Here is a 22,879-nt window from a genome sequence, read left to right as displayed (position 1 = left end):
GGTACTGAGCAAATTGTTGGAGATGTAGGCTGACAAGTCACTGGGTCCTGATGAACTTCATCCTAGGTTCCTAAAGGAAGTCTCTAGTGAGATAGTTGATGCATTCATTTTAATTCTCCAAAATTCTCGAGATTCAGGGAAGGTTCCATTAGATTGGAAAATAGCGAATGTAACTCCTTTATTGAAAAAAGGAGGGAGACAGAAGGCAGGAAACTACAGGCCAGTTAGCTTAACATCTGTCGTAGGGAAAATGTTAGAAGCTATTATTGAAGGCGTTATAACAGGAAAAATTCAGCGTAATCAAGCATAGTCAACCTGATTTTGTGAAAGGGAAATCATGTATAACCAATTTATTGGAGTTCTTTGAAGAAGCAGCGTGTGCTGTGGATAAAGGGGACTGGTAGATGTACTGTACTTAGATTTACAGAAGGCATTTGATAAGGTATTCACATCAAATGTTATATGGCTGTCTTTTTACAATTTCTATAAATGACTTGGATGAAGAGACCGAAGATATGGTTGCTAATTTTGTTGATGACACAAAGATAGGTAGGAAAGTAAGTTGTGAAGAGAACATAAGGAGGTTACAAAGAGATATAGATAGGTTAAGTGAGTGGGCAAAGATCTGGCAAATGGAGTATAATGTGGGAAAATGTGAAATTGTTCATTTTGGCAGGAAGAATAAAAAAGAAGCAGATTATCTAAATGGTGAGAGATTGCAGAGTTCTGAGATGCAGAGGGATCTGGGTGTCCTAGTGCATGAATCGCAAAAGGTTAGTATGCTGGTTTAGCAAGTAATTAGGAAAGCTAATTAAATGTTATTGTTTATTGTGAGGGGAATTGAATACAAAAGTAGGGAGGTAATACTTCAGTTATACAGGGCTTTGGTGAGACCACATCTGGAGTACTGTGTACAGTATCATCTCCTTATTTAAGGAAGGATGTAAATGCTTTGGAAGCCGTTCAGAGAAGATTTACTAGACTAATACCTGGAATGGATGGGTTGTCTGAGGAAAGGTTGGACAGGCTAGGCTTGTATCCGCTGAAGTTTAGAAGAGTAAGAGGCAACTTGATTGAAACAAATAAGATCCTGAGGGGTCTTGACAGGGTGGATGTGGAAAGGATGCTTTACCTTGTGGGAGAATCTAGAACTGGGGTTCACTATTGAAAAATAAGGGGTCTCCCATTTAAGATGGAGATGAGGAGAAATATTTTTTTCTCAGAGGGTCGTGAGTCTTTGGAACTCTCTTCCTAAAAAAGCAGTGGAAGCAGAGTCTTTAAATATTTTTAAGGCAGAGGTAGATAGATTCTTGATGAGCAAGGGTGTGAAAGATTATCGGGGGTAGGCGGGAATGTGCAGTTGAGGTTACAATCAGATCGGCCATGATCTTATTGAATGGTGAAGCAGGCTCGAGGGGTCGAGTGGCCTAATCCTGCTCCTAATTCATATGCTCATATGTTCATATCTGACTCATTTGTTTGATGTTGTCCTTTTACTTAATATTAACAGGAGCAATTCAAAGAATGTTTAATGCCATGCATTGTGATAGATGGAAAACGTAAACCTCACATTGTCCAATTCAAGTTGCATCGGAAAGTGGAACCACTAGTGAAAAATCGTGCTAGCCTGTTTGAAAAATGTTTCCCAGTGAATTTGAAACTAGTTCGCAAGGTACTGAGGAATTCCTATAAACTATTGAGTAGTTTTGGCCTCTGGGATGTTGTTGAGGTAAGTGGAACAATGCTATTCATCTTTTTGTGTAATGTATATATTGAACAACTAAAACAAAATCTTTAAGGAAAAGCATACAAAATACTTAATAATTAGCAATAATTAAAAATTGAGTCACATCTTTAGATTTATTTATGAAATATTTGTATTGCAATAAAAATTGATATTCAGCTGTGTTTTAATCTCTTAGAAGTTGTGCTGGATATTAAATTGCGATTTTTACGGTCATCTTGTGAATTAACCAGCAGTTCTTTATAACTATCACAGTTACATTTCAGAAATTTTGTTTGTTACAACATTTCACATTGTTATGGCAAGGGGTGTGGATGGTTCCCACAGTTCATCTCCCAACTGACCACAGCAAGTGTTTTTCTTACTAGGGTTTTAACCCATTGTTTTTTATATGTCAAATAAACAGCCAGTGACAGGTTTTCTTGTAGGTCGCAACTGCACACATACATGCATTCACTCACACACACACACAACAATAGATAGGGAGAGAAGAAAAGGGTAACTGGTTTTGAAGTGAGATAGGTGTTCAGGGTTCACAGTAAACCTGTTGAATCTCCTCGGAGGATAGTTTCTCTTTTAAAGTTGCAGGCCTGGTTGTTTGTAGTATTCTGGTAGTTTGGGCTTCTGTCTGGAGGCGTAGTCACTTTCAGTTCTCTGCTGCGCCAAGTTGAAGTTTGGAATTTGCAGCAGGGCTCCGTCTTTCATTTTTACTGGATGTCTCACAGCTCTTGGCTGGACAGGCTTTTGGGAAGTTGTTGTCACCTCTCCCCTCTCTCACTAGAGAGTTCCTTTTTAAGGTAAAAATTCCTCACATGCTGCCTCTGTTAGGAGACTCAGGGCCCTCTCCCTGTAGTGACCAATAGTGGACCAGGATGCGGCTACTTCATACCTTCTTTGTTTCAGAAGAACCCGTTCAGTTCAAGAATGTCTCTTGATAGGTTCAGGATAGATATAATTGATACATCATAGCTTGGAATGTATCCTTTTGTCTTTAACAGACCGTGAGACAGTTTGAATATATACACCCAGTTGGTCTGACCTTCGGCAGTCATTTTGCAGCACATTGTCCACTTTTTTAAAAAGGAAAAGTTAAATTTTTTATAACACTTCAGTTTGGTTCTGTATCTTCATTGTTGCATGCACTCTCATGAGCGTGACAACCTGCATGGGACATTACATCAATTTTACTTATTATATTATGAAAGCAAAATACTGTGGATGCTAGAAATCTGAAGTAAAAACAGAAGATACTGGAAATACTCAGCAGTTCTGGCAGCATCTGTGGGTAGAGAGAAACAGAGTTAATGGCTGGAATTTTATCAGCCCTTTGGAGAAGGGCTGGGAGGTGAGGGGGTGATAAAATGGCAGCAATAGGCATCGGGAGGGAAGCCCAACATGCTTCTGCCACAGCAGGATTTTACGAAAGGCGTGAGCAGCAGCGGCCTACTGGCAGCCATTTTACCAGGCTGCCAGGATTTTACGAGTCTCAGAATGGCCTCCGCCACTTGGGGGGACTGCCGTAGTGGTGGCGTCCCTGTGACTTCCTGTGGGGGGGGAGTGGTGGGGGGGCCTTGCTTTCCAAAGGCGCAATGGCCCATGGAAGGGCCCAGCAGCAGCTGGAGGGTTCACCCCTCCACTTGCCAGGGTCTGACTGGCTGGCTGGTCCCAGCACATCAAAACATTTCTTACCGGTCCTTTGAGGTCACGTCAACATGAGGTACCCTCGCCTCCTCCTTGCAGCCTCAGCAATGGCCACCTGTATTGGCGGCACTCCTGAGGCTGCAGAACTACCAGCCCTATGATTGGGCCCGGCAGCTCTGAGAAGCAGGCTGCCGACTTAATTGGATAGCAGTTTCAGCGGCAGAAAAATCCCCTCCCGCCATTCATCCTCATGGGCTTGGGACCCACATTTTGTCCCAGGGGAGGCACACACTGCTGCCAAGAATGAGGCATATTAATTTTGTCATATGAACATTGATTTTAAACTGTTGCTGGAGTGAAGAAAGGACTTGTTAAACAATCACCAGACACTTGGCTTGAAGGACATTTGCATACTTATAGACAGTGCTTGTGGAGACAAAGGGTTATTCCCTGGTCCACTTAACTCACAATGATCTAGTATAGCCTACTCTGGTTGGCTCCAGAACATGATTTCTAAGAAACTATCCCCAAAACATTCTATGAACTCTTCATCTAGGCTACCTCTGCCCATCTGATTTTTCCAGACATAGGTTAAAATCCCCATGATTATCGTTGTACCTTTCTGACAAGCTCTCATTATTTCTTCCTTTATACTCTGTCCTACCATGTGATTACCATTAGAGGGCCTGTACGCCACTCCCACAAGTGACTTTTTGCCTTTATCATTTCTCATCTCTACCTAAACCATCGTGGTTTCCTGAACTCAGATCATCCCTCTCTAATTTGCTAATACCAACATTAATTAATAGAGCCGCCCTTCCACCTTTCCTAGCTTCTGGTCCTTCCTAAATGTCATGTATCCTTCAATATTCAGGTCCTCTATCTTGAAGCACTCTCTCTCTCTCTCTCTTTCTCACTTACCTGGAAAGACAGGGTGCTGCTTGTTTAGTGCCGGAGCCTCTCCTATTGGCTTTCCAGCTTCAAGAGCCCACTTGCTGTCCTAAATTGGATGGTGATCCCATCCTCTGGCTACTAATTGGGCAATTCAGGAAAAATCACAGCCTGTTAACTGTTACCCACACAGTGGGCTGGATTTTACCGAGCTCCTGACGTCTGGCTCCGTGGCAGTGGGGGAGGGGGCGGTGCAGAAGATCATTCCAGCAGAGGCCTGCCATGGAGCCCGAAGCCGAGATGGCCGGGCCCGATCCTCCCTGCAGCGGCGAGGCTCCGTGGTGACCCCCCCCCGCCGCTAGGCGACAGGACCTGCATCTAAATATGTAAATGAATAAAATGAATACATTAACATACACCTACCTGGGAACTTATGGCCCCAGCTTTTGCTATCTAACCTTGTAACTAAAATCTCCCATGTCTGGAACCATTCTTATAAATGTCCTCTGCACCCTCTCAAGGACCCTCACATTCTTCCTGAAGTGTGGTGACCAGAACTGGATGCAATGCTTCAGTTGGGGCGGCCAGCACTCCTGCACTTTCAATTCCCTATCTGGGGAAAGCAGGCATGACACTGGAGGGGTGGGTTGGAGTTAAGATCTTTAGTGCAGGGGGGGGATGGTGCTGGGGTCAAATAATCATCAGTGTAGGGGATGGTGGGGAGGGGTGAAGTGAGAACTTTGTACAGTTTGTGTAGCTGGGGGAGGTCATATTCCAAAAGTAAGTGTTTTTTTGGGGGGAAGGGCAGATATTTAATTTAATTGTTATTGGGGGGTGGAAAAGGGGCATTAGAATATCATCCTATCATTTTGGGGGGGATATCTCTTTAAAAGTTTAAATTTACCCACAGGGCTGGTTGCCCTTTAATAATGGCGCCAGTGCCTGTGCACAGACAGCTCATGCCATTGCCGGGGTCAGACAGCCCGCCCCCTCCAGGTGATTGGGACATGCAGGCTGACCCGGGTATTTAAATGAGCCGCCATATGGTAGATCGCGGCAGGAGCGGCGCAGGCTCTTAAAATCCAGTCCCATTTGACCCTGACTTCAGGGTCCTGAAGTCTGTGGACAAAATGCTGGCCATTGTGTTTTACATCCTTTCCAGTTTAATTAAGACTCCCTTGATTAAGGCATAGTCTCTTCAAGCAAAAGCAAAATACTGCGGATGCTGGAAATCTGAAATAAAAACAGATAATGCTGGAAATGCTCAGCAGGTCAGGCAGCATTTGTGGAGAGAAAAACTGAGTTAACATTTCAGGTCGATGACCTTTTATTAGAACTGGCAAAGGCTAGAAATTTAATAGGTTTTGAGCAAGTAAAAGTGCGGCGGGGGAGCAAGGAAAAAGAATAAAAGGGAAAGTCTGTGATAGGCTGGAGGGCAGTGCCTGACCTGCTGAGTATTTCCAGCATTTTCAGTTTTTGTGTGATAGGCTCTGCAATGTTGGTCATATTTTAGAATAACTTACTGCCACACTTCAGTATATCTGAATAATGTCACAACAGGATCTATGTATAATTTATGTTAAATTACAGCAAGAGATGAGGGGTGTATGTATATTAAAGGTCAATAGACCAATCTGTGGAACTTTTATTGTGCAAGCTCATTTTAGATAACCTAAGGAATCATCTAATGTCATCCTGGCTGTAGTAGAGGAATGCATTCACCAGATTGCAGGGAATTCGACTCAACTCCATTTGGATACAATGATACTTTATCTCAGACTTTTAAAACTTAGCACATTACAGTACATCAGCAATAGTTTACAGAACTAAGCTGCAAGTATATCACCCACTCGGTCCTGGATAGAAGTGTGCCTCTTGATGTTATGCGATAGATATGTTCGCTTCCTCCTGGGTGTTCCGCCTATCGCCTGAAAATTATTAGAAAGAGCTTGAGCACTCATCCTTTACACACCAGAAAATGGAACTACACGCAGAAGAAATTAACAGCAACTAACCTGTAAGTAGTCGCAAGTAGTAATTAACGCTGTTTGGGGGGTGGGGAGGTATCCTTCTTGCTGCTGAATGCATGTTCAACTGCGCGAGGTTAAGAGAGGGCATTAGCTGGAGTGTTAAGCTCCAAAATGGCACCACTGACAATAATTCGGTGTTGAAGGCCGATTGTCATCATAATCTGCATACTTCCGGCAACTGTTCATTGCACGCGCACTAACACCGTGGCCAGTATGGTGTCCAGAGCAACCTGCCTCAAAAGTGTGTGCATGCATCACAGACTCCATTTTGAACACTAAACGACACCCATAGTGCCCAAACGAAGGTGGCTACTGATCAAAATTTCACACCACATATTGCTTTAACACATCAGTTCCTAATATGCCTCACCCATTTGGGGTTTTCATGGCAACTGGGGAGTTCATCACAAACACAGTGCCCTGAAGCAAGCCTGGGTTGAGCTTAATTGAATCACATGTTGGGGGGAACTGTTAAAGCCAATTAGACATGTGTGCTTTCCTCTGGCTGCAGCATGGCGTTCAGGATATGGAGTATGAATGATAGTCACTGCTGACCCTGTCACCACAAGCAATTTCTGTTATTGGCCCCCATTCATAACAAAAGAGACTACAGGTCTATCATGGCCATCATACCAGAACTTCACTACTGACTGTGTTGGGTCTGCCTAACGTCTTCACAATTGTTGAGGCTGTGGCCAAAAGCCCCAAACTAGAGCATATGGCATGGTCATTGCCACCACACATCCTGCATTGTGTGGTTAATGAATGCCAACAGATGGTCCACTTTAGCCTCTAAAGATCCGAGTTCCCTGAGTCCCTCTGGCCCAGGGCCATATGAGGGTGAAGGGGCCTTCTGCTGTCCACAGTCTCTGGCGAAGTGGTCTTCTTTTCCACAATTGTAATATTGACCAATGGGTCTAAAGAGCCTCCGGGCTCCCTGCTGGACAGGAGTTTATTTAGGGGGTCTTGCCAAGATTGCCACTGCATGTGTCTGAAGGGCATGCAGTGGTATCTTGACCAAATATTCATTCAGTGGTTCCGATGCATGAATGGTGAAAGTCAGCATGTGAGCCTAACATGTTGTCTTACTGATGGTAATGCCCAGAACCTATTTTACAAGAGGTTACAACTGTTTCAGTAACATTTACTTAAGCAATGGGTCATCATGATTGTCAATTCACTGACCACTTGCATTACAAATTGTAGATTGGGTTCTCTCATACAAGTCACAGAGACAGTTTGCAAAAGTTGTGGACTGCTCGATGAGTTCTTCAATTGTGGCCATGAGATTAAGAACAAAGAACGAACAAAGAACAGTACAGCACAGGAACAGGCCATTCGGCCCTCCAAGCCTGCGCCTATCTTGATGACTGCCTAAACTAAAACCTTCTGCACTTTCGGGGTCCGTATCCCTCTATTCCCATCCTATTCATGTATTTGTCAAGATGCCTCTTAAACGTCATTATCGTACCTGCTTCCACCACCTCCCCCAGCAACAAGTTCCAGGCACTCATCACCGTCTGTGTAAAGAACTTGCCTCGTACATCCCCTCTAAACTTTGCCCCTCTCACCTTAAACCTATGTCCCCTAGTAACTGACTCTTCCACCCTGGGAAAAAGCTTCTGACTATCCACTCTGTCCATGCCGCTTATAACTTTGTAAACCTCTAACATGTCGCCCCTCCACCTCCGTCGTTCCAGTCAGAACAATCCGACTTTATCCAACCTCTCCTCATAGCTAATGCCCTCCAGACCAGGCAACATCCTGGTAAACCTCTTCTGTACCCTCTCCAAAGCCTCCACATCCTTCTGGTAGTGTGGCGACCAGAATTGCATGCAATATTCTAAGTGTGGCCTAACTAAAGTTCTGTACAGCTGCAGCATGACTTGCCAATTTTTATACTGTATGCCCCGACTGATGAAGACAAGCATGCCGTATGCCTTCTGGACCACCTGCGTTGCCACTTTCAGTGACCTGTGGACCTGTATGCCCAGATCTCTCTGCCTGTCAATACTCCTAAGGGTTCTGCCATTTACTGTATACTTCCCACCTGCATTAGACCTTCCAAAATGCATTACCTCACATTTGTCCGGATTAAACTCCATCTGCCATTTCTCCGCCCAAGTCTCCAACCGATCTATATGCTGCTGTATCCTCTGACAATCCTCATCATTATCCGCAACTCCACCAACCTTTGTGTCATCCGCAAACTTACTAATCAGAACAGCTACATTTTCCTCCAAATCATTTATATATACTGCAAACAGCAAAGGTCCCAGCATTGATCCCTGCGGAACACCCCTAGTCACAGCCCTCCATTCAGAAAAACACCCATCCACTGATACCCTCTGTCTTCTATGACCGAGCCAGTTCTGTATCCATCTTGCCAGCTCACCTCTGATCCCGTGTGACTTCATCTTTTGTACCAGTCTGCCATGCGGGACCTTGTCAAAGGCTTTACTAAAGTCCATATAGATAACATCCACTGCCCTTCCTTCATCAATCATCTTCGTCACTTCCTCAAAAAACTCAATCAAATTCGTAAGACACGACCTCCCCTTCACAAAACTATGCTGTCTCTCGCTAATAAGTTCATTTGTTTCCAAATGGGAGTAAATCCTGTCCCGAATAATCCTCTCTAATAGTTTCTCTACCACTGACATAAGGCTCACCGGCCTATAATTTCCTGGATTATCCTTGCTACCCTTCTTAAACAAAGGAACAACATTGGCTATTCTCCAGTCCTCTGGGACCTCACCTGTAGCCAATGAGGATGCAAAGATTTCTGTCAAGGCCCCAGCAATTTCCTCCCTTGCCTCCCTCAGTATTCTAGGGTAGATCCCATCAGGCCCTGGGGACTTATCTACCTTAATGCTTTGCAAGACACCCAACACCACCTCCTTTTTGATAATGAGATGACTGAGACTATCTACACTCCCTTCCCTAGGCTCATCATCCACCAAGTCCTTCTCTTTGGTGAATACTGATGCAAAGTACTCATTTAGCACCTCACCCATTTCCTCTGGCTCCACACATAGATTCCCATCTCTGTCCTTGAGTGGGCCAACCCTTTCCCTGGCTACCCTCTTGCTCTTTACATACGTATAAAAAGCCTTGGGATTTTCCTTAATCCTGTTTGCCAATGACTTTTCATGACCCCTTTTAGCCCTCCTGACTCCTTGCTTAAGTTCCTTCCTACTGTCTTTATATTCTTCAAGTGCTTCGTCTGTTCCTAGCCTTCCAGCCCTTACAAATGCTTCCTTTTTCTTTTTGACTCTGCTCACAATATCCCGCGTTATCCAAGGTTCCCGAAACTTGCCAAACTTGTCTTTCTTCCTCACAGGAACATGCTGGTCCTGGATTCTAATCAGCTGACGTTTGAAAGACTCCCACATGTCAGATGTTGATTTACCCTCAAACAGCCGCCCCCAATCTAAATTCTTCTGTTCCTGCCAAATATTGTTATAATTAACCTTTCCCCAATTTTTCACCTTCACCCGAGGACTACTCTTATCCTTATCCACAAGTACCTTAAAACTTATGGAATTATGGTCACTGCTCACGAAATGCTCCCCACTGAAACTTCGACCACCTGGCCGGGCTCATTCCCCAATACCAGGTCCAGAATGGCCCCATCCCTAGTTGGACTATCTACATACTGTTTCAAGAAGCCCTCCTGGATGCTCCTCACAAATTTTGCCCCATCCAAGCCCCTAGCACTAAGTGAGTCCCAGTCAATATAGGGGAAGTTAAAATCACCCACCACCACAACCCTGTTACTTTTACATCTTTCCAAAATCTGTCTACATATCTGCTCCTCTATCTCCCGCTGGCTGTTGGGAGGCCTGTAGTCAACCCCCAACATCGTGACTGCACCCTTCCTATTCCTGAGCTCCACCCATATTGCCTCGCTGCATGACCCCTCTGAGGTGTCCTCCCGCAGTACAGCTGTGATATTCTCCTTAACCAGTAATGCAACTCCCCCACCCCTTTTACATCCCCCTCTATCCCGCCTGAAGCTTCTAAGCCTGGAACATTTAGCTGCCAATCCTGCCCTTCCCTCAACCAAGTCTCTGTAATAGCAACAACATCATATTTCCAAGTACTAATCTAAGCTCTTAAGTTCATCTGCCTTACCTGTTATACTTCTCGCATTGAAACAAATGCACTTCAGACCACCAGTCCTGCTGCGCTCAACAACATCTCCCTGCCTGCTCTTCCTCTTAGTCCTACTGGCCTTATTTACTATGTCCTCCTCATTTATTTCCCTAGCTGTCCTACTGCTCTGGTTCCCACCCCCCTGCCACACTAGTTTAAACCCTCCCGAGTGACGCTAGCAAACCTTGAAGCCAGGATATTAGTGCCCCTCCAGTTTAGATGCAACCTGTCCTTCTTGTACAGGTCCCATCTGTCCCCGAAGAGAGCCCAATGGTCCAGATATCTGAAACCCTCCCTTCTACACCAGCTGCTCAGCCACGTGTTTAGCTGCACTATCTTCCTATTTCTAGCCTTACTGGCACGTGGCTGGTCTCCTTATTTAAGGAAGGATGTGAATGCGTTGGAGGCAGTCCAGAGAAGGTTTACTGGACTAATACCTGGAATGTCTTATGAGGAAAGATTGGACGGGCTAGACTTGTATCCGCTGGAATTTAGAAGAGTAAAAGGCGACTTGATTGAAACATATAAGATCCTGAGGGGTCTTGACAGGGTGGATGTGGAAAGGATGTTTCCCCTTGTGGGAGAATCTAGAACTAGGGGTCACTGTTTAAAAATAAGGGGTTGCCTATTTAAGACAAAGATGTTTAGAGATACAGCACTGAAACAGGCCCTTTGGCCCACCGAGTCTGTGCCGACCGTCAACCACCCATTTATACTAATCCTACACTAATCCCATATTCCTACCACATCCCCACCTGTCCCTATATTTCCCTACCACCTACCTATACTAGGGGCAATTTGTAATGGCCAATTTACCTACCAACCTGCAAGTCTTTGGCATGTGGGAAGAAACCGGAGCACCCGGAGGAAACCCACGCAGACACAGGGAGAACTTGCAAACTCCACACAGGCAGTACCCAGAATTGAACCTGGGTCGCTGGAGCTGTGAGGCTGCGGTGCTAACCACTGCACCACTGTGCCGCCCTAGATGAGGAGAAATTTTTTCTCTGAGGGTCGTGAGTCTTTGGAACTCTCTTCCTCAAAAGGCAGTGGAAGCAGAGTCTTTAAATATTTTTAGGGCAGAGGTAGATAGATTCTTGATAAACAAGAGTGTGAAAGATTATCGGGGGTAAGTGGGAATATGGAGTCACGGTTATAATCAGAGGAGGCAGTGGCACAGTGGTCGATAAATTCTTGATAAACAAGGGGGTGGAAGGTTATCGGGGGTAGGTGGAAATGTGGAGTAATCAGTTCAGCCATGAACTTATTGAATGGTGGAGCAGGCTCGAAGGGCCAAGTGGCCTACTCCTGTTCCTAATTCGTATGTTCGTATTAAATAGTGACAAGATTTTACCCATATAAAACAATTAGCATCGGGGGTGGGGGGGGGGGGGGGTAGTTTTATCCTGGCGGCCAGGGTCTCGACTTAGGGAGAAACTGACACCAAGATCCACAGGTCGCCTCTTTTCCAGAAGGCCTGCCAAATTTAGTGCCAATTTGGCACTTAAGCGGGCAGTGGCGGGTCTTCCATCGGATCTAGGACCCTGTAGCTGGAAGCCCCACTCTTGGAGAGCTGCGGGCCAATCAGAGGCTGGCAGCTGCTGTGCCAATGCGGAGGCGGTGGCTGCTGCTGGAGGTGACCGTCCTCGGGGTCGAGGAGGTTGCTGGAGCCAGGACTTAGGTAGGTCAGGGCAGGAGGGGTCTCGCAGGAGGGGGGTCACGTGGGGGGAGGTGGGGTCGGCAGCAAGGGCGGTGGGGTGGCCCTCAGCGGGTTCCCCCTTCCTGATGCTGGGTCCCTTGTTCAGGCACTAACTGTCTTTGAACGAGGGACCCCTCCCCCCAGAGCCAGGAAGCAGCCCATATGGTTTTCCATGGCATGCATCCCATGCGGCAACAGGGCCACTCACCGCATGGCTAATTGCGACTGCGGTGGGAAGAGGCCCTTAATTGCGGGTTAATTACCCAGTTAAGGGCCTCAATTGGCAGTGAGTTGGAAAGACCGTTCACAGACCTTCCCACCCTGAACTAAATTATGGCAGAGGCAGGATGGTGGCTGGAACGCCATCGCCACCATGCCATCTGATTTTATGCCCTCCCTGCTTCCAAACGCACCACCGGGGAGAGCATAAAATTCCTCCCATATGTTGAGCCCTGCCACAAGAGCCAATCTGTCGGGAATTTGATTCAAATCCAGTTGGATACTAGGATACTTTGTCCAAGACTTCTAAAACTTAACATGGTACAGTACATGAGCAATAGTTTACAGAACCAAACATAACATATATCACCCACACTATCCTGGACAAAAATGTACTTCTTGATGTTACATAATAGGTCTGTTCCCTTCCTCCTGGGTGTTTCACCTCGAGCCTCAAAATTCTTCTACACTGAGCACTCATCCTTTACACACCAGAAAATGGAACTACACGTAGCCTAATCCAATGAGCACATACCAGACTTAATTCCCTAGCATATTCCTGATCATGTTCTGTCTTCCTAGCATTGTAGCTCAAGTTTGTTCCAGCTTCAGGAACAGGATACAGTATGCTTGACTTACTGTGCTCTATACAATAGCTGCTTCCTTTGTTAGTTAAGTGTAAATGCTTTTGAGCATATTAACCAAAGTGAATAATGCACTTTACAGAAGATCTGGGGAATTCATCACTTTCGGCATCACAGCAAGGCAGCAGCGAGATAGGGCGATCCAGTTTTATGGAGCTTTCCCAAGCTCCAGGGTGCAATCGATGGCACCTAACACTGCTTTATAAGCACTGACAGAAAATCTCTTTAATTATATCAACAATAAGGCTTCCACTCCTTCAATGTACAAATTATATGTGACAGCATGCACAAGAGCCTACATGCTGTCACATGCTGCAAGTTGTCATGGTGCATTCAAAATTTTGAAATTTAGCCCTCTTCAGGGAGAAAATCAGCTCAACAAATGACCTCTTGATAACAAAGCTTAGTTCTGCTCCAGTGGATAACGATGCCACTAAGAAGGCAGGAATTTCCATTCCAGGTTCACCTCCGGATCTCGAGCCCACACCGCGTCAGCAAGGTGCTGTGTTACGATTTTAATTGGCAAAGCAGGTAATTAGCCCAGAGTCACATTCACGGCCCAATTAACAGAGGCAGACACGGGAAGGAGGCAGGTCACAGGGAGCAGCGGGCTCTCTTGAAAGGGCGAACAGCAGCCACTGCTGTGGTTGTCATTGGTCTCAAGGATGGAAGGTGCAGCTGGGCAGAGGGCAGTGGGTAGGGAGGGCCCCTGTGTCATGCAGCCATCTGCTTTTCTGATGCCTCACTTGAGGTGCTCCTGGAGGTGGTGCCAGCACAAAGAAACATCCAGTTCCCTGTCAGCAGCAGCAGAAAGCCTGCCAAGCTGACCAAGAATGCATGGCTGGAGGTGGCTCATGAGCTCAACAGCAGAGGATTTGTGAGGAGGAACTGGGTCCATTGCAGGAAATGTCTCGGTGACCTGCTTAGGTCTGGCAAGGTGAGACCAAAGATAGACCCAGATGGCCATGTCTCCTGGTCAGCAGTCACCAGAATGCAAAAGAGAGCGCATCCTAAGGGCACATATAGTTCTCCTGACCAAAAGAGAGATGTGTACACAGCATCACTGATGACCCATAAGCATAGTTCATTATTTGAGCTCTATTAGGCAGTGGACTATGGGGATGTCTGCACCATCCTATGCAAATGAAAAGATGCAAGTGGTGAGGGAGAGAGGCATTGTCCCAATGACATATTTTTTCACCTTGCAGGCTAAATGGGAGAACAACACCAGGGAGAGCGAGATGGTACACTTGAACGGTGGGTCCCCCAGTTCATTTCGCTGAAGCATTTTCAATGCATAAGCTGTCATCTCATTATTTCGAGCAGCAGAAGCATCCATTGATTGTGCCAAATTCTTATAACCACCTTCTTATGTCTCCCACAGGGCCAGCTGCAGAGGAAGAGGAGTCAACCTGATCTAGCTGAGTCAGAGGAGGAAGACACCTCAGAGCCTGCGCCATCACATCTTTCTTGCGCACCCTTCATCAGTGCAGATGCTTGCACCTTGGTGGGTCCTCACTTGTTATTGGAGACAATGGCACAGAATGAAGCACACATCGCTTCAGAGCAGAAGGAGATAGGGAGGCAGAGTCAGCTGTGGCCAGTCCCCCTCGGAGGATGGAGGACAGGGAAAGCCCTGCTCAGAAAGGTGGAGATGCAGAGCCTAGGGAGTCTCAAAACAGGTGGATCTACTTGTAGAACCAGCGTGAGATGTGTGCCCACACCTTGGAGTTACCTGAGGCATTGCAGAAGCATGGGATGAGAATGGAGGAGTCCATTCATCTCGGGCTCCACAATGTCTCAGTGCTTTGAGTGCATGAGCTCCTCCATTGAGACATTGGCCAACCTCATGGAGAGTCATATGCGACATCACTCAGAATAGATGCACTGACATACACAGAATGCAAGCCGAGTCTATAGCATTGACTGGTCAGTGGGCACAAATGGTACAAAAAAACATGGAGTGGATACCAGTTGCACCCTGGCTGGTGTTTCCCTCTAGTGATCTAGGGCTAATGTAGCTTCAGATGGTGATGATGGGGCCACCCCTCACAGGGCTCTATCATCATCATCTGCCTCCATGGTCCCTCCGACAGATGATGCATCTGTAGAATTATGCCCTGAGACAGAGGCTGCCCCTGCAGTGATGCTGGTGCAGCAGCCTTTGGAGGTGCCCCGCCAGCACCTCCACAATGAGGCCAATTGCCATAGGCATTTCAGTCCCAGACTGGCACTAGCAAGTAGTCTGACTCCACCTTACCCTCAACAACAGAGGGAACACCTCATGAGAGTGGCCATGAGTGCAGGCTATCGTGTTGGTAAAGTCACTTTGTGGGTCACTTGGGTGTTGCTGTTGTAAATAATATTAAACTGTAATTTGATAAAACATTGTTGTTGCATTAAGTCAGATTTGTGTGTTTTCATTTCATCATGGAAAAGGCAGAAGAATGGAACATACGGGCTGGAAAAGCAAAGGAGTGAGTTGAGGAAGAGTGTGTCAGGTGGAAACTCTGGAACCTTTCAATGTTTGTGCCATTGGAAGGTTGCTGACTTTTGCTCTTCACGGATGCTTGCTGTCACTCAGCTGAAGGAGAATCTCCTCTCCAAATGTCCTGAAGACTTAGTATCGTTCAGATGAAGCATGGCTGGATCAGAGAGGCCCCAGTGTCCCTGCCATCCTGATAAGCAATCCACCTCCTGAGCCTACCACAGCGACAACCTTGCAAAGCATGGGGACCATTCTCCAATTCTCCTTCAGCCTCTTCCTTGTCCTTTGCTTCCTCCTCCTCTTTCTCCTCCAAGGAGCTGTGCTATTCTAGTGCTTCTCCCTCTTCAAGCTCCATATCTCTCTGAAGGGCTATGTTGTGTAGTGTGCAACAGACCACTACAATATGTGAGACCCTTAAGGGAGTATACTGGCGAGCAGCACTCTACCGGTAAAGGTACCAGACCCTCATCTTCAGAAGGCTGATGGCGGATCACTGATGACTCTTGTGTTCAGGTGGCATTGGTTATAATGTCTCTCAGCCTTCGTGGCAGGTTTATGCACCAGAGTCATCAGCTACCTCCTCACGGAATAAGCCTTATCTGCTAACAGCCATCTATGAATTTCTGAATGCTCTATGAAGAGCTGTGGCACCTGCATTTGCTGGAGGATGAAGGCATCATGGCCACTCGCAGGATAGCATGCACACACCAGCATAAAGTGCTTGCTGTGGTTGCAGACCAAATGGACATGTAGGGAGTGGAATCCCTTCCTGTTGAGGAATGTCCCTGGCTGGTCATCCAGTGCCTTGACACTCACATGGGTGCAATCGATGATCCTGTGCACCTGAGGGAATATAGGAGTATAGGAAATAGGAGCAGGAGTAGGCCATTCAGTCCCTCGAGCCTACTCTGCCATTCAACTAGATCATGGCTGATCTTCTGCCTCAAGGCCATTTTCCCGCATTATCCCCATATCCTTTGATATCTTTAACATCTAAAAATCTATCGATCTCTATCTTGAACATACTCAGTGACTGAGCCTCCACAGCCCTCTGAGGTAGAGAATTCCAAAGCTTCACCACCCTCTGAGTGAAGGAATTCCTCCTCATCTCAGTCCTAATTGGCCTACTCTTATTCTGAGACTGTGTCACCTGGTTCTAGACACCACCATCTCCCCACCCCCACAGCCAGTGGGAACATCCTTCCTGCATCTACCCTGTGGAGCCCTGTAAGGATTTTGTATGCTTCAATGAGATAACCTCTCACTATTCTAAACTCTAGAGAATATAGGCCCAGGATTCAGGCAACGGAGGCAAATCCCATTGCCCTTTGAACTTGAGTGCCGCTATCGACCTCGAATTCAGTGTGATCCCCTGCCCACTCGAGTAGAGCATCCATTAACTCCATGATGCAATGATGCCTGTATGATGCCACCAATGTCAGTTGCCGTTCCTTGGAAGGACCCGGTTGCAAAAAGGTGCAAGGCCACCATAACTTTTACAGCCATGGGAAGACCATGGTGACGCTCAGTGAAGACACAGACACCCCAACATATCCAGGTAGCTTCTCCTTTGGCAATAGACCCTCTGCTGAGGGTATTGCCTTTTGTTACCTTCCTGCCACTCCTTCTTCACCCCTGCACCTCTGTTGCCCAGGGGTCTGCCTCTGCTCCTGCAGATGCTGCTGCTCATCACTAGTCGATCCTATCTCGGAATGGCTTAATCCTGTTTCTTGTTATGGCCTTCCTTCTTTTCTAGTGAAATGTGCAGTCTTCCCGAACTCCCCCGCCATGAACCCATGAGGCCTGTAAGCAGAAGGACAGGTCCGCCAATTCCTGCAAAGCCTCCCACACCCCCACAAAATGCTCTTGACAAGAGTGACGAGGTATGACAGGTAATTCTGCTGACTCTGTACAATTGGTTGCCTGTGGATGAGGGTCTTTTCAGAACCTTCCCTCTTTAATGGTGCCGTACCACCATTCTGTCCAGCTCCCCACTTTGTTTGCACCTCTGTTGTCCTGTTTTGTCTACTCAATTCTTATTGCAAAGAATGTACCTAATATGCACTTACTCTAAAGAATTCACAACAGCAGACTGGTGAAAGGAATCTCAAACATTTTATTCACACATTAAATCATCAAGTACAAGCACTCACGACTTGCACAGTATACTACCCGTCAGGACACGAGGTGATCAGTCTCGGACTTGCAGCTGCCTTTTGTTCTGAGTCCCAGCCTCAAGGTGCTTCTTGCGAGTGTTGGTCCCGGGTTCTCGTGCCGTCCCAAGTTTCAGTCAGGGGTTAAATCTTGTTTCCAAGACCCACCCCTCTTACTTACTCATAGGGATCTTGTATAGTGACATAATAATAATTCCTAAATTAGTTTAGTAAGAGCCTGGTCAGCACTTCTCATTTCTTACACTTCCCCATTGTCTATCTGTTGGTCTAATCATATCTCGTGTCCAAGGCAACTCCTTATCTGGCTTGTGCAAGGACAGTCTGCCAGCACAGTGGCTAATCTCATCCTGTTTCAGCCTGTTTTCCTGGACTGTCTGCAATTCTCTGGGCCATAGAGTCATAGAGTTATACAGCACAGAAACAGGCCCATCGTGCCTGTGCCGGCCATCAAACACCTAACTATTCTAATCCCATTTTCCAGCACTTAGCCCGCAGCCTTGTATGCTATGGCGTTTCAAGTGTTCATCTAAATACTTCTTCAATGTTGTGAGGGTTCAGACTGTACCACCTCTTCAGGCAATGCTTTCCAGATTCCAACCACCCTCTGGGTGAAACATTTTTTTCTCAAATCCCCTCTAAACCTCCTGCCCCTGACCTTAAATCTATGCCCCGTGGTTATCGACCCATCCACTAAGGGAAACATTTTCTTCCTATCTAACCTATCAATGCCCCGTGTAATTTTGTATACCTCAATCATGTCCCCCTTCAGCCTTCTCTGCTCTAAGGAAAACAACCCTAGCCTATCCAGTCACTCTTCATTGCTGGAATGCTCCAGCCTAGGCAACATCCTGGTGAATCTCATCTGCACCCTCTCCAGTGCAACCACATCCTTTCTATAGTGTGGTGCCCAGAGCTGTACACAGTACTCCAGCTGTGGCCTAACTCACGTTTTATACAGCTCCATCATAACCTCTCTGCTCTTATATTCTGTGCCTCAGCTGATAAAGGCAAGTATCCCAAATGCCTTCCTAACCACCTTATCTACCTGTGCTGCTGCTTTCAGTGATCTATGGACAAGTACACCAAGATCTCTCTGACCTTCTGTACTTCCTAGGGTCCTACCATCCATTGTATATTCCCTTGCCTTGTTAGTCCTCTCAAAATGTATCACCTCACACTTCTCAGGATTAAATTCCATTTGCTACTGCTCTGCCCATCTTATCAGCCCATCTATATCGTCCTGTAATCTAAGGCTTTCCTCCTCACTATTTACGACACCACCAATTTTCTTGCCACCTGCAAACTTATTTATCATACCTCCTATATTCACATCTAAATCATTAATGTACACTACAAACAGCAAGGGTCCCAGCACCGATCCCTGCGGTACACCACTGGTCACAGGCTTCCACTCACAAAAACAACCCTCGACCATCACCCTCTGCCTCCTGCCACTAAGCCAATTTATGATCCACTTTGCCAAATTGCCCTGGACTCCATGGACTCTTACCTTCTTGACCAGTCTCCCATGCGGGACCTTATCAAAAGCCTTACTGAAGTCCATGTAGACTACATCAACTGCTTTACCCTTAACTACACATCTAGTCACCGCCTCGAAAAATTCAATCAAGTTATTTAGACACAATCTCCCCCTGACAAAGCCATGCTGACTATCCCTGATTAATCCCTGCCTCTCCAAGTGGAGATTAATCCTGTCCCTCAGATTTTTCACCAATAGTTTCCCAACCACTGATGTTAGACTCATTGGCCTGTAATTACCTGGTATATCCCTACTACCCTTCTTGAATAATGGCACCACATTTGCTGTCCTCCAGTCCTCTGGTACCTCTCCTGTGGTCAGAGAGGATTTGAAAATTTGTGTCAGAGCCCCTGCTCTCTCCTCCCTTGCCTCACATAACAGCCTGGGATACATCTCACCTGGGCCTGGAGATTTATCCACTTTTAAGCCCGCTAAAACAGCAAATACTTCCTCCCTTTCAATGCTAATATGTTCAAGTATATTACAATCCTCCTTCCTGAACTCTACACCTACATCGTCCTTCTCCATAGTGAACACAGATGCAAAGTAATCATTTAAAACCTCACCTATGTCCTCCGGCTCCTCACACAGATTGCCACTTTGGTCCCTAATGGGCCCTACTCTTTCCGTGGTTATCCTCTTGCCCTTAATACACTTATAAAACGCCTTAGGATTTTCCTTTATCTTGCCCGCCAGTGTTTTTTCATGTCCCCTCTTCACACTCCTAATTACTTTTTTTAGTACCCCCCTACGGTTTCTATACTCCTCTAGTGCCTCCGCTATTTTCAGTGCTCTGAATCTGCCATAAGCCTCCTTTTTTTTTTCCTGATCCAATCCTCTATATCCCTTGACATCCAGGGTTCCCTGGACTTGTTGGTCCTACCCTGCACCTTAACGGGTACATGTTGGCTCTGAACCCTCACTATTTTCTCTTTGAATGACTCCCACTGGTCTGATGTAGACTTTCCGACAAGTAGCTGCTCTCAGTCCACTCTGGCCAGATCTTGTTTTACCATATTGAAATCGGCCTTCCCCCAGTTCAGTACCTTTACTTCCGGCCCATTTTTGTCCTTTTCCATAATTACCTTAAATATTAGAGGTATAGTCACTATCCACGAAATGCTCCCCCACTGACACTTCTACCACTTGTCCGGCTTCATTCCCTAGGATTAGGCCCCTTCTCTTGTAGGACTTTCTACATACTGGCTCAAAATGCTCTCGTGTATACACTTGAAGAATTCTGCCCCCTTTAAGCCTTTTGTACTAAGATATCCCAGTTGATATCAGGTAAGTTGAAATCCCCTACTATTATTACCCTATTATTTTTACACCTCTCTGAGATTTGCCTACATATCTGCTCCTCTATCTCTCCCTGACTGTTTGGAGGCCTGTAGTACACTCCCAGCCAAGTGATTGCCCCCTTTTTGTTTTTAAGTTCTACCCATATGGCCTCATTTGAAGAACCTTCTAAGGTTCATCTCTCCTTACTGCAGCAATTGCCTCCTTGACCAACAATGCAATGCCACCTCCTCTTCTATCCCCTCCCATGTCACGCCTGAAGATTCTATACCCTAGAATATTGAGCTGGCAGTCCTGCCCCTCCCTCAACCATATCTCTGTGATAGCAACAATATCATAATCCTATGTGCTAATCAACGCCCTAATTTCATCTGTCTTACTAGATAGAATCCTTGCATTAAAATAGATGCAATCCAGCCTTGCATTTTTCCCTTGTGCCTTAACAGGTCTATGTTTGCTCTGCCTTCCAGACTGACTCAGTTTCTCTTCTATATTTGACTGAGCATTACCCCCTACTGCACCTCCACTCTGTATCCAATTCCCCTGCCAAATTAGTTCAAACCCCACCCCAACAGCACTAGCAAACCTCCCAGCAAGGGTGTTGGTCCCGTTCCAGTTCAGGTGCAACCCGTCCAACTTGTACAGGTCCCACCTTGGCCAGAAACAGACCCAGTGATCCAGGAAACTCAAGCCCTCCCTCCTGCACCATCTCTTCAGCCATGCATTCATCTGCTCTATCCTCCCATTCCTATACTCAATAGCATGTGGCACTGGGAGTAATCCAGAGAATACAACCTTTTGAGATCCTGCTTTTTAATCTGCTACCTAGCTCCGTAAATTCTTTTTACGTATGTCGTTGGTACCAATGTGTACCATGACCTCTGACTGTTCACCCTCCCCCTTTAGAATGTCTTGCAGCTGCTCTGTGACATCCTTGACCTTAGCACCAGGGAGGCAACATACCATGCTGGAGTCACGTTTGTGGCTACAGAAACGCCTACTTATGATAGAATCCCCTATCACTATAGCTCTTCCACTCCTTTTCCTCCCCTGCTGTGCAGCAGAGCCATCCATGGTGCCATGAACTTGGCTGTTGCTGCTTTCCCCTGGGAGGCCATTCCCCCCGAACAGTATCCAAAGCAGTATATCTGTTTGAGAGGGGGATGGCCACAGGGGACTCCTGCACTACCTGCCTGCGGCTACTATTCCGCCTGGTGGTCACCCATCCCTTTTCAGCCTGTGCAGCCATTACCTGTGGTGTGACCACCTCGCTAAACATGCTATCCACGACGTCCTCAGCATCGTGGATGCTCCACAGTGAATCCACCCACAGCTCCAGCTCCGTAATGCGGGTAGCCAGTAGCTGCAGCTGGATACACTTACTGCACACGTCATCAGGGACATTTCCAGTGTCCCTGATTTCCCACATAGTGCAGGAGGAGCTTATCACGGGTGCGAGCTCTCCTGCCATGACTTACCTTTAGATTAATTAGTTACTCCCTTTAAAAAAATGCTAATTACACTAGGGGCCTTGTTCTACTCCAAAAATTACCCACTACAATCTAAATTACACTAATTTTTTTTTAAAAACATGCTAGTAGTACTCACTTTATTACTTGGTCTTTTTTCAAAGAAAAAACAACTTTCCTCTTACTTTTTTAAGCTATTTAAATTGACTAACAGCTGTTACTTACCCAACCAATCACCTTGCAGATTTCCCGTGGTGTCACTGTAAGTCTTTTTTTTCCTCTTTCGAGTCTCAGCGTGCGCCAAGAGACACAGGGAGCTCCGGATCAGCTTCCTCGCAGGTCCGCCTGTCGCCACTCCGCTCCCAGGTAAGTAAGGGCCTCGAGCCCCGCTCTTTATTTATAGCCTGCCATCACTCTGGATCAGCTTCCTCGCAGGTCCACCAGTCGCCACTCAACTCCCAGGTAAGTAAGGGCCTCGAGCCCCGCTCTTTATTTATAGCCTGCTGCCGCTCCGGATCAACTTTCTCACAGGTCTGCCAGTCGCTGCTCCACTCCCAGGCCATCTGTGAGCTGCTCCCCTTTTTACCCAACCCCCCTATGTTTTGACAAACTGTGTATTGTTGTGTTACTGGCCCTGCATTCTCAACTAAGTTCTGTCTGTTTTTACTGGTTCCACACCTCCTCTTCCCTGCCGTGGTTGAGGCCCTGTGTGGATTCCATACCTTATAAAGAAAATTTAAAACTGGCCCTTAGCAAGCTGACAACAATCTCGTTAAGAGGCTTAACTGACCATTTATCGATCTTGGGCGGGTTGCCTCCTCCAGCTCTCGGCAGCGCCTTTTAAACTTTGAGCGTGCCGGCTTCGTGTCAGGAAATTGGCATG

At 46.4% G+C, this 22,879-nt stretch overlaps 1 protein-coding gene across 5 annotated transcripts in view; it reads left to right on the top strand.

The window, feature by feature from the left end:
* The window catches only part of ak9 (adenylate kinase 9), a 455,773-nt gene that overhangs the window by 323,425 nt on the left and 109,469 nt on the right, over window positions 1–22,879 (top strand). For all 5 annotated transcript variants that reach the window (XM_068027233.1, XM_068027231.1, XM_068027230.1 and 2 more), the window contains one exon: window positions 1,511–1,729. In XM_068027233.1, coding sequence (XP_067883334.1) covers window positions 1,511–1,729 — 219 coding nt within the window. The remainder of the gene's footprint in view (window positions 1–1,510; window positions 1,730–22,879) is intronic.

Source organism: Heterodontus francisci, chromosome 3 (genome assembly GCF_036365525.1).
Source record: "Heterodontus francisci isolate sHetFra1 chromosome 3, sHetFra1.hap1, whole genome shotgun sequence".
NCBI classification, from domain to species: Eukaryota; Metazoa; Chordata; class Chondrichthyes; order Heterodontiformes; family Heterodontidae; genus Heterodontus; species Heterodontus francisci.
Note: the sequence above shows the minus strand (reverse complement) of the source record. Positions and strands in the feature narration are given on the sequence as shown.